The sequence below is a fragment of the Ammodytes marinus genome (genome assembly GCF_949987685.1).
Source record: "Ammodytes marinus genome assembly, chromosome: 12".
Lineage (NCBI taxonomy): Eukaryota > Metazoa > Chordata > Actinopteri > Uranoscopiformes > Ammodytidae > Ammodytes > Ammodytes marinus.
In genome coordinates, this window is record NC_137216.1 from 11,392,431 (window position 1) to 11,405,315 (window position 12,885).

General features: G+C 39.6%; 1 protein-coding gene across 1 annotated transcript in view; it reads left to right on the forward strand.

Moving 5' to 3' along the window:
• Positions 1-12,885, forward strand: part of LOC307258757 (nck-associated protein 5-like) — a gene marked incomplete at both ends in the record, with an annotated part of 59,286 nt that overhangs the window by 25,886 nt on the left and 20,515 nt on the right. Inside the window, 4 exons of the mRNA XM_080038412.1 lie at positions 6,988-7,167; positions 7,317-10,231; positions 11,161-11,275; positions 11,816-11,891. Coding sequence (XP_079894538.1) covers positions 6,988-7,167; positions 7,317-10,231; positions 11,161-11,275; positions 11,816-11,891 — 3,286 coding nt within the window. The remainder of the gene's footprint in view (positions 1-6,987; positions 7,168-7,316; positions 10,232-11,160; positions 11,276-11,815; positions 11,892-12,885) is intronic.

The window sequence follows — 12,885 nt, forward strand, 5'->3', positions numbered from 1 at the left end:
CTATTTACAACACAGTGGTCTCTGTGCCAGAGAGCCCTAGCTGTTAGAGGTGGCTCTGTGACAAGCTCGTTTGTCACAATGTTATTGGAATTCAGCGGCGGAGCAACAGTCTGGAGACCAATGCCTGCAAGCTTTTTTAAACTGCGGCAGGTGCCTCTTTCCTCAGATAAACTTCCTGGGAGGGCTGCAGTGGAAGATAAAGGCACACATAATATTAAGTCCAATCATGTATTTGTCCCTTTTGAAGTGCCATAAACAGGGACTTGATTTTGTTGCTGTTGTGTGAAATCGTATACAAAGTCAAAATATCTCACTCTTTCTGAAAGTATCTGAAAATGCATTTGCTTTTTGCCCAGAAGGGGAATTTATAACACATATACAAAGTACAAAACAAAAAGCAATGCTGCTTTTTACCAGCCTCTTTTTACATAATGTTCACATGCACATATTTTATGCTTGCACCAAGCTCTGATTTTAAACAAAAATTTAAAAGTGTATTCATGTGATTTAAGAGTTAAACTTGCTTTCCTTAAAGGTGCAGTGTGTAAAAGGAATTGGCGTTTTTCAGAACAGACTCAGAAATGGGATATAATATTCACAAGTATGTTTTAATTAGTGTAGGCCCTCAATTGCTTGTTATTATTATTACCTTATAATGAGCCTTTTTTACCTACTGTTCATCGAAACAGGGCATGTCACCATGTTGCCATTTTTCTACAGTACAGAACGGAGAAAACTTAACCGCCTTACGCATTTTTATATTTCGTGGGTGTCCTGGGCAAATGCATATTGGAAGACTAAAGTACTATAGAATAAATAAATACATCTTCAACTCATCACTTGATATACTTGATATCATCTTTAGTAACTAGCTTCTTGTCCTTGAAGGCCACCGTAGCTTCTGTAAATTCTCCGAAAGGCACGGGTAGAGACGGAGCGTTGCCATCAGGAATCTCACCACTAGATGATGCCAAAATACTCATACATTACACACTGTACCTTTAAGCAAAGACGCAGGCTATAGAGTGAGGGTGACATAAAAAAGAAAGACAGCGAGGTGCAAATGAGCAAGCAGTATTAATGACCAGGGGCCTGACAGTGGTTGTTGATGCGTTTGATAGTGAGTGAATATGGAAACTGTTTAGTGGAGAAGGCTGTGGTCTAAGGAGCACTTGAGCAATTGAAACCTTGCTTTGGGGAGCTCAGGGGGACGCATGGACACATTTTGATGAGATTGGGAAATTTTAAAGTATAGTCAAAAGTCCATGAAAGCTTCAGTACATTGTCCTTGTGTCTGAAATCAATGTGTTCAGTGAATCTGAAAATGGCCCATCACCGTTTTTATATCGCCGACAAGCCATGATTTCACAGTTTCTCCCCTCAGGTTTTAAGTGAATACTAACAACATCAACTACAAAAAAGGCAGCGCGAAAACTGTATGTGGTTAAATGTGAATGTTTCTAATAGCCACACACTGCTGTTGACACTTATGTGAGTAATGCAAAAGTTAAAGATAAATGCTAGCAATTTTGTATGATTTTTTTATTGTCACCAAAGCCCAAAACCAACAATGAAGGATGGTGTGCCTGTCCAAAGCATACAAAATTAGTAATAAAGTTAAAGTGTCACAGAGTGTGTGTACAAGTGGAATTTAATTTGCTCCCCACAAAACATCTGTCAAGTTGTCCTGACAATTCCATACTGATATCCTATAATGCACACAACAACAACAACTGTGATGGTGCAAACTGCCAGTATAGCTTTGTTTGTAGAGAAATCTCCTGAACTGACAGGGTTAGCTGTTAGATTTTCCATACATAGAAAATGTATGAAGTGATGGTGCTAAGAGGATGCCTGAGATGAAAGCCTCGGCATAATAGTATACACTCGGTGTGGAACATCTTATAAAATGTATAGACATCAGTTGACATGCCAATGTTTTGTTCCGACTGAGAGAGCTGCGTTGGTGAAGGGATGATATGCTTTATTTAGTGTCTGGGCCTTGGGTCTTTTCACAAAGTTGTGTACAATGCCTTGAAATATACACAGTGAGGACAAGTGGCTACAATCCCTCCCATGATGCTATATTGTAACTCCTAGAAGGGAGTTCCAGCAACTTCCCATTGCACTATAAAGATGACCAGAGACAGGTCAATAGAAAATAATTGATGCAAGCGTAAAGCCAAAATGGCTTGACTTTCAGCCCGTAGTATGGAACAAGTTCCAACACTTATTGATTGTACGTTACTGCAACTTGACAGCATATTTTCGTTGTCTGGTAAACATATTTAACACTCCGCAACCCCAGTTTGTAATGCAGGCTAATTTTTTCTTAATTGGTGGACCCCTTTTAAACAACAGGTTTCCTTCCCCTTTTATTAATAATAATTAAATAATAGTTAAAACTGTATGGAGAAGAAGAGAAAACATGATACATATTGCACATTTCATACAAACGGCTGTAGCATGAAGATCTTCAAAAAGTCTGATCAGTCGCCACTCCTGCCTGGGATCTTTTACCAGTCAGACAAACCAAGTCATTCAGGCACTTTCCTTTACAGATGTCATAAATGTATGTATCCCCTTACTTTTGGATTTAACCACAACATACATGAAGATTCAACTAGAAATAACGCCCTAAGACTGAGCTTGTACATATGTTGCGTGTAACTTTGTTAAGATCTCTCTGTTTACTGAATCCTAATTATTAAATGGTAGAAGCAAAACTTCAAAGACATTTTCATATCGATAGTCTAAAAATAGATCACTTAGACATGTTTGAAATTTGATTTAAATGCAGAACACTTACATCCAGCATGACTCATTAATCACTATGAGGAAAGTAACTTGCAGAATACAAATGTACCCGGTTTAGGTATTTAAATACCCGGAGGAGGGGCTGATGAATGCTGCCACCATCAGATCCTGTTTGTTTTTTATAGGCCTAAAGCAAATGTACTCAAAAGGGCATACTTTTATACACCATGAAATAGTCATGTCTGCATTATTGGACCGAAATAAAATATTAGGAAGAAGTAATTTTCACAAAGTGGAAATGCATTGAAATATAAAACGTCTCCACATCCATTGCATTTGCCCTTGACTTTCAGTAAGCGCAACTCCAACTAAGAGTTTGGTTGAACTGTATCACTCTAGTCAAATCTGTGATACCCCTCGACATTATGACTGTAATTAGTTCCAAGATTAATCTGCACTTGCATGGTCAAATGTGCCCTTCTCCCACAGTACTTGTGAAATAAAGGCTATAGCGTGAATAATGAAATAATAGGCGAATATCAATGAATGGACCAAATCACTTCTGTCCCCAGCTCCCTTATGCAATTATTTCCTATTCACATTAATTATTGCTAACAGATGACACTAATGACTTTGAGAGGAAGCTGGCCATGGCAGCCTTGCAATGATCAATGCGATTTTAAATAGGGTCACAAAACTTGACACCTTTGGGTCCTTTTCTCTGATTGGAAATGGCACCAATGCAAACAGCATCTGCAGCAAGCCAGTAGATAGTGCCAGCCGTTACTAGTAAAGGTTTGCGTTTCTACACAGGCCACAAATATTCACAGATTAAGTGCCCCTATAAAACCGTTAACCACTGCTCTTTTCTTGAAGATAATTCTACCTTAAGTGTGTCTTTCAGTGCATTTTGATACCTTTCAACTTATCAAAATTTAATATGGCTCAGGAATGATAAATTGATGCTTCCGGTTTACTTAGTCCATCTTCTACCCTGTCCAATAATAATAATCAAAGATGACATTTACATTTTGTAGGATTGAATGTTTTTAGGGCAGTAACTGTTCACTTACAGATAGCATCCGAATGTATTTATTTTCTCAGACATGCCTCTTCAGGCCATTTCAATGTTAAACTCATATGCTTTATGTAATCCATAGTAATTACTGATTTTTTTTGTAATTTAGTTGTCTGCCCTGCCAACGTGTTAATAAGGACTTTGAAAACTCATACCAGTTTCTGCAAGCAGCATTGAAACAATAAAGAACAATAATTGCAAATACATTAAATATATATATAAACATAAAACAAATCCAATTATTTTTGATCTGCTGGAAAATATGTTCTCAAATAAATAATAGATCCACAAAAAAAATTGACATTGACATGCTTTTTATTTTGCAAAACTAGAGTATGTTTCAAGTATCAGGCTCAAAATGAGAACAAGGTTATGAAAACCCTTTTCTCTTTTCCTTTCTCCCTTGACTCTTTGCTGTCTGGTTCTAGGCTAATACTAAACACTCATCTACAGCTTATCAGGATTGATGAGAAACTTTGTAGTCTGTGTTATCTCAAATAAAAAGCTTATAGTGGCTGCTTGTTGTGTAGAGCTGTGCAACTTGGTGTTGATTTTCAGTTGGTTTTGGCAGTACTAATGACTCCATCATATTGCAGTCCTTCATAGTAGGGGAATGTGGGGTGATTTGTGCAACTTTTTACTCAAAGTGATTTTAAAGTGAGGCCTTGACAGTTATGTCTCCAACTCAAATATGTACATATATTTCAGGATGTTGTGCATCCCTGGCAATAAAAACTTTGGATCTGGAATAAACTGTTTAAGAAATATAGCTTTCGGAAAAAAAGTTGTCTTGTCGCACAAATCACCCCACGTAGTGGGGTGATTTGTGCGTCATTGTGTCACAATGACAAAGTCACCATCATCATCTTTCTGGCCATCTGAACTCTCATCAGTGGTGTCGTTAAGTGGAATTGAGATGTCACTCTCTTCTGAGCTACTGTAGACAATCACTTTCTTTTGGTGACCAGCGTATACAGCCATGCCACTGGCACAACTCTCAGAAATGTACTTTGCACTAGTTGCTCCGTGCTTGTGGAACCAACTGCCACCTGACAAATGTGATTCCCCCTACATTTCTGCCTTTAAATCAAGGCTCAAAACCCATATGTACACCCTGGTGTTTCCTCCCCATTAACTATCTTACCTCTGCACTACTATCTGTCTTTGTGTGGATGTATGGGCTTTACGTCTTTTATTTTGGTTATTGTTATTTTACCTTCATTGTTTACCTACTGAATGCACTATGTACAGCACTTTGGACAGTGCAAACTGTCATAAATGTGCTTTTATAAATACATTTTACTTACTTACTTACTTATAACTCACCCAGGCCCTTGCGCACAAATCACCCCATCCCCAGAATTTTGGATAATAGGCATGATGCAGCAATTTAGGGTTGACATTGTGCTAACTATATAGACTCAAAGTGTAGCATACCAAAGCACTAAAACATGTGTCAAATGTTTTCAAACGTGTCTATAATTGTTCAGACACAATAATCAAAAAACCTTGATCATGGAAATTTTACTTTGAAAGGCAAAACACAGTTTTTTTAGCTTAAATGTGCTTATATCTTATTCCTTGTGTCTCCCTTCTTTACAGGATGAGTCAAATGGATGGCTCTTCTTAAATATGTGGTCACATTTCCAATTTCTTCCACGGTTTTCTAGAAACAAGGGGTTTTGCAACTTCCAAAATGCACAAATCACCCCACCTTCCCCTATTACTCTATTGATCTGATTCATTGATCCTATCAAATTATCTATTGAGAATTAAGTCCCACCTTTTTATGTCGTTTACAGTTGATACACATATGCAACTGAAGAAAAAATACTGGATAGCATCTTTTTGATCAACATTTTAGTATAGATAGCAGATCAGGTCAATAAAGGAAACTGCGGCAACACAATAAAATGAATGTGATCAAATCTGCAGTGGAATTCCCGTCAATGCTTTTAATATTCCTTTCAAGGAAACCTCTGTAACGACTCCTCTTAGACTTTAATATCGGTCGAAGAGAGACTGTTCTGTGATCCCTTGTTTCTACAAGGTTTTATGAGTTAAACTTGAACCTGCTGTAACACAAAATTATTTAATCAAAATGCTTACGATGCACTTTTCTTTCCTCTCTTCCTCACATCACTTAATATGAACATGCACATTGTGGGCACATGCTTGCTCTGGCATTGGCATAAAACTATTATTTTCAGCATGCTTTGGAAAATATGCTATTAAGAATCATCTGAGTCAGAAAAACACTATATTGATTTTGATAGAATGCTGATAAACTCTGACCAACACAAGAGTTTCAGGAACCATCTAACTCGTGATGTAGAAGATCATTCTATTCTTTAATTGGCCTTTGGTTGGAAAGAGACAGCTATGTATCAGCATATTGATTCTTTGAGACCTGTGACAAAGACAAATGGAGAGCCATGGGGCAAACTCGTAGATTGTGTATATCATTCAGACTTTGAAGAGAATGTATTGTACAAATGTGAGCCAAATGACAATTGCATGATACATTTTTTTTAAACTTCTTTTTATTGAATTTGTACATTATAACAAATTACAAAATCAAAATTTAAATATATAAATATAACTCCCCACCACAGCCATACTTGTTCAAATGTATTTGCAGCTCCCCTCAATGTGAATTTGATATTTTCTTAAATAGAACATGATCTCTTTTAGCCATCTTGTATGAGATGGTGGGACTGGTCTCTTCCAGTTAAGAAAAATAAGGCAGCTAGCAAGAAAAGTTGTAAATGCGACCACATCATGCAACCCAGCCGACCATATTTTATCCCTGGGCATCAAAAAGAGCAATGATAGCCTGAGGACTAATTTTATTACTGTAAATGTCGGTAAGAGAGCCAAAGATCTTTCCCCTAAACGTCTGAAGCCGCTGGCATGACCAAAACATGGTGGCGGTAGAAGATTTACATCCGAACACATGGGAATATCATGATAAATGTAATTGTGTGTGTGTATTTTTAGTGTTTCCTTAATTTATGTTAATCATTTTCATTAACCTTTATTTAACATGGGTTTAATTCCTATTTGGTTTTAAAATGTATTTTTCAAAGTAGTCCTGGCAAAGAAAGCACCATAAAAACATAATTGAGTACATCATTTTTTTTTCTTTCCAGGAGGTCCAAAGGAATGGAAAAGCGGGTATCCCTGCGGGAAGGTGGCCCAGCCTGCTAAGTCTAACATGCCCACGCAGTAGTGGTAGTGGCAGTAGCAGTGAAATGTCACTCTCCAGTGCCTGTAGTGAGTACTCCAGTGGTTCCCACACTTGGGCAGAGGGACGTGGATTCTCCAAGCAGGTGGGATTCGTTCATTTTTCATCCATCTTTCTTCAAGTTGTAGTATCAGGAAGTTGTTTGTTTGTTAGCATATTTGAAAGCTATTAAAGATAAAACAAGTGATCCATCTATCAAGGCCAATAATTGTAAATATGTCTTGTATTGAACAGTGTGCTGCTAGCCGGGACAAAAGAATGAGTACGGGTTCAGTATCAAGTAATCATTCTGCACCCATCGAGCAGACAGACCTTGGATGGAAAGAAGGCCACATTCTGAAAGGACTGAAGCGTCTGCAAATTGGCAGCTCCAAAGAGGCCTCCTCATCTGCAGCTGTACCACACTGCAAAGATTGTATGACCTCCAATGAGGGCATATACTCACTTGGTGTCAAGTGTGGCCTACAAGGGACAGCAGCCAAGCAAGTTGCCCCTATAAGTAAACCTGTGAAGGCCAATGCAGGAACTACTGCCCCAGACTCCGATGATGCAGATGACGAATCCCCTCAATCACAAAGTAGGGAATCCAGTGACCAACCGAAAAAAGAGCTTCTTTGCCTGGAAAAGCTGGATGTGAAAAGGGATGATGACAACAATATTCAAGAAGACCCTTTAAAACCTTCAGGGGATACTGGTCTTTTTCCCTCACCTGTCACTGACAACTTCATATTTCTGGAGGGCCCTACAGTTAAACCTGGTTCAAGCCCAACAGATACTCTTATTCAGTCAGAGGACAAAAGCAAGGACTCACTGGAAAAACACAAGCCTTTGGGCATGAAGTTAAATGACAGAAACAATAACCAGGAAAGGTCTACTGACCGTAAATCCAGACTTGATCATGTCAAAAGACACCATAGCAGACTAGCAGTCAAGCAAGTTGAAGCCGGGACAAGTGATATTCAGCATTCTGCAACAAGAGCTCTAAGCTGTGAGAATGTTGACAGACAGCGCAGCTACTCAATGGAGGTACCTTACTGTAGAGACCAGGCCAGTCAAGCTGGCAGTGAAAGCCATGACTGCACCAGCTCAGAATCTCAAAAGAGGAAACCAAAACCTCAGCTTTGTGACTCGGCAAGAAAGGCTTTCATTCTGCGGAGCAAGAGCGCGGATGGAGGTCAAGAACAAGCTAAACATACACATTCACCTCTCCACCAAAAGCTTTTTAAGGGTCATAGGTCCAAAGGGCAGACAAACCCTCCTGGACACAGTGTCCCTAGCAAAAGGGCAAATCTCAGTAAAACACATGGTTCAAGCAAGGTAGCATTATCTAAAGCTCAGAAAGATGAGGACATTGCGGTATCAACAAATTCCAAGTCGCTCAAGAGTGTGAAACAGTGCTCTCCCCTTGCATCCCCTGTGAAACATTCAAAGACTTTTAAGCCTGCAGGAATCAATGAAAGCTCAAAGAGCCCAACAAAATCACCCTTGCAAAAGGCTAGACTTCAGTCAAGCAATGACTCTCTGGAAGAGAGCATCTATGACAACTTACCCTGCTCTCCACGAAAACAACGACGCCAAGACCAGCACTGTGATGTTTCAAATTCAGAACTTAGGTCCCCATCCCCACCACCACCACCAGGTCGAACTACTTCTCTCCTTCTTAGACCTAGTTGTGACAGCTCACCCAAAGCACATAAATCTGCAGGTCAAGCTCAAAGCTCTACTACTGGGAAGATACCATCGAAAACCACCATGACACAATCAAATCGGAATTCTTCAATTTTACAGCCTCAACTATCCAATACAACAAAAGACAATCAACATGCAGGTCCAAAAATTGGTGCGGAAGGTAAACTACTGAAAGATACCCCATCCAATACCCACACATCCAAGATACCACCTTTCCCGGTTCAAGAATCACATACTTCAGAGTCAGTCCAATTATCTATGGACAGAACTACCACATACCATGATGAAAAGGGTGTTCCCTATGTATTGCCAAATCAAAGCATTTTACAGAGATCCCAACAGAGCACAAGTGAGCCCAAACTTTCAGAAGTCCAGCCTCAGGCATATTGTAATGTTTACTATCATGGGATTGCCAATAATATTCATATGAGTTCCACCTCAAGAGCTGTAAAAATGGCTCATCCAGTAAATGCTAAATCTCACGAGGCAATATCTGGACAGGAAACCACGACCAGTACCTTCCTAGTTTTTGGAAGAAAGAACAAAGATGACCCAAACCCTACCACAAGAAGTGTCCAGACTTTTCAGACTTTTACTTGCGATCCGCACATGATACAGGAATGTGGTGCTCATGACAGAGCCCGCAGAAAGATCGAGACCCGCTGTAGTTCACTGGATTCTGAGCCCTCAATTCAACCTGTTGCATCAGACAGCGGCGTGATGTTAGATTGGGGATTTGATGAGGAAGGTTGGCTGTTTAAACGGTCTGTGTCTGTATCAACCAGGCCTCCACTCAAACCAGTAATGGGCATGAATGGGGCTAAGGCTCGCAGCCAAAGCTTTGGTGCACGCTACATGGACAGGCCTAGCTTCAATAGATCTGGAAAGGTGCGTACCCAGATCAAAACACACTCAGGGAGTTCCTTGAACTCTCTAAACGATGTCCTTCCAGGAAGTATGAGTTGCTCTAGTAGCTACCATTGCCCAATGAATCGATCCCTTTTGAACAACTTTTTGATTGAAGAGGGCTTGGCAGTTCCCCCGCAATTGGGGTCCTCCAGTGAAAGGCTTCAAAGTCTTAAACAGCAACGAGAGCAGGCAAGGCGCCTTCAGATTGAGCAACAGTTTTCAAGCGCCTTTGGTGAGCCAGTTTCTGAAGAACCAGAGAGACAGAGTACTATAACCACAATCGAAGAGAAAGTGATGATCGGTATAGAGGAGAACTTGCACAAGACTCAGGAACAGGAGAAAAGCACTGAAGTGAAGCAAAAATCTGGCTCATCCTTGGCGAATTGGTTCGGTTTTCGCAAGAGTAAGCTTCCTGCTCCAAGCAGCAAAAAGACTGATCCACCGAAAGTAAAAGAGGACAAAAGGGAGCAGAAAATTACATCACTTCTTGGTGGAAAGCAGACAAAGTCTGACAAAAAGAGAGACAGGAGAAAAAGCGATGGAAAAGACTGGTAAGAAATATTTTGACATTCATGCACTTGACCTATAGCCTGGAAATCCAGACCTGCCACTGGCCAATTTAAATGTGCTCAGCCTGTTGGTCTGGACACAAACCTTTGGAGCTCATTAATGTCAGAAAATTCTGAGTTACCAACCAAATCGTACTATCTGATATGGGTGGGCCACAGCCCATTTATGGTGCTCTGGGGCGGGCGTAACCAGATGACGGCAGTGCTGTGCATGCCCCGTCAAAGTCGTGATGTAAACAACAAAGATGGTTGCGAATACTTTGTTTGACTTTGAAACGGCTTTGGCCTAGACACTCAACGATTTGGAAGACGGCACTCAAATCGTTCATTAGCAAGAAAGAAGAATGTTCTGTTTCCCGACCAACCACGGCAAAGGTTAATTTACCAGTTTACCCCGCTGTTCGCTAAACGAATGGGGCTGAATACGTCATCTTGTTCATTGCTCTGATTGGTCGTAGTACTATCCAATTGCGTGCAGTGGTATTTGATGGCGTTGATGCCGCACCTTGAGTGTGGGAAGGTCTATTGCTTGTGGCAAGCCCCTACCTACATCGTTCTAGATGAGGGTCTGGATTTCCAGGCTACTTGACTTGTGCTTTTGAGATTTTCACTTACATTGAAATGTCTTAACATTTATCATTCAGTACTTGTTCCAGCAGATTTCCTGATAGTTACCAATACCAATGTAGAAATGTACTACCTCAGGTGACTTTGGTCATTTTTATTAAGTAGTCTAAGAAACATCTGTCATTGTTCTTAGCCCTAGAGAGTTTGAGACACATGTGATACATAGGATCGTCAGGTTTCAAGAGATATAGGGTCATTTATCAGCCAAATCACCCTGGGCATGTTGAGTCAATATCAGACGATCTCAGTATGCTGTGCTTTCTTGACAAACTGCTTTCTTTCAGCGCTGTGGGGATGCGAGAGTCTCATGATGCAGTGCGGGCGTGCATCTCAATGCCCTGCCCAGGAATATCCATGAATGAGATACAAGGACATACTGACATCATTGGGGACCCAAAGGTTCACTTATTAATTTCCCTAATACAACATGTTTATTTTATTGGTATGCGGCCAAGTTCTTATTGTAGCAATGTTTTTATACAAGGATGTGCTCCAACCCTGTTTTTATGTATGGGATGTTGTTACAATACTGTTATTGCACCAGAAAGACACATACACACAAAAACTACAAAAGACGGAAGATAATCAAATTGATTAGTAGTGTACTGTGGATTTAAATGAAATTGCAGTTACATGACTATCTTAAATAATGAGATGTACTACATGCCAATTCTACCCACTGTTCCTCAAACCCTGTTACATGCAGTTTCATAATATATTTCCAACCTTATTTATAAATCTCAAGAATGTATCAATATTTTATCAAGTGATTACATTATGAAATTGAGAGTAAAGGCAAGACACATAAGAAGAATATAGAGCAGATTCATATAGTATGATAAGGCACTATAGGTAAAAGTACCACACAATTACACTGTACGTGAATACGTATGAAATAACATGTAACATCTTTTCCTGTTTTTCTACAAAAACACAAAGGTGCAGATGATGAACCTGAGAGCTGATGGGGAAAATGGATCCACAGTGAAGAGCCCCAACCAGGACGCAGTAATAGGTCAGATTTTTCTATTCTCTCTAAAAACTGCAAATAGTAATGGTGCTTGAAACCCTTGAGCATATATGTACCTGAAAAACAATGCTAACTTAATGGCAATGTTAGCTTTGCCAATTTAAGCATGCTGCCCTTAAGGTTGTATCTGTGCTTACCATTTTACAGTTTGCAGACAGAAGTGAAGACCAGATATGACAGATATTTGTAAGTTATAAACCTGATGAAAATGCTAAAAGCAGTCTAACAAACATGCAAAATGCTGAATCTTGTCAGTGTGTGCTTTTTCCTCCATAATTTATGTTCATTGTATTTGTTTTACCTCAACATTTATGTATTGCTTTATAATAGGTGTCAATGTGAATCTGGGCGAATAGCTACCATTTCCCATGGTTGTATTTCATGTTGAGCCCACCGGAAATATTCTTTAAAGCATTGGCTGCATCTTTATACATCCATCCTCTGAAAATTGCATGAACAAGCTCATCCAATCAGGATGGACCTATCCATCCATAAAGGGGGCACAACCTCACTCCTGGCAAGGCTTAGTTGAAAAACTGGATTAGTTCAACAGATTTATTGTCGACCACACCTCTGGACTGGATTGATCCATCACAATCTGCTGTAGAGCTGTGTTGTCAAACGATGGTGCTATTGAGGTGGATATAGGAGATTAGCCATTGAACAGTGCTACACTTCGCTGAAATTTCAGCCCAAGTGTCTACATTTTCGATCACTTAATTGGGTTGGGCCAAGTAGGTTGCTTTTGGGGAAGCCATGAGCAGTTTTTGACCAGGTTATGTTTTAGAAGCATTTTCTAGAATAAATGTGTCAATTCCAAAGAACAATTTTAGTGGGAGTCACAGACTGATGCTTAACTAGACACATTTTTTACATGAGTTTTTTTAATATATTAAAAAAACTATTTTTTACGAACCAAACAGGCTGTACATAATACGATTTAAAGTTTTTAATTTATTGAAACTCTTTACTAGAGATC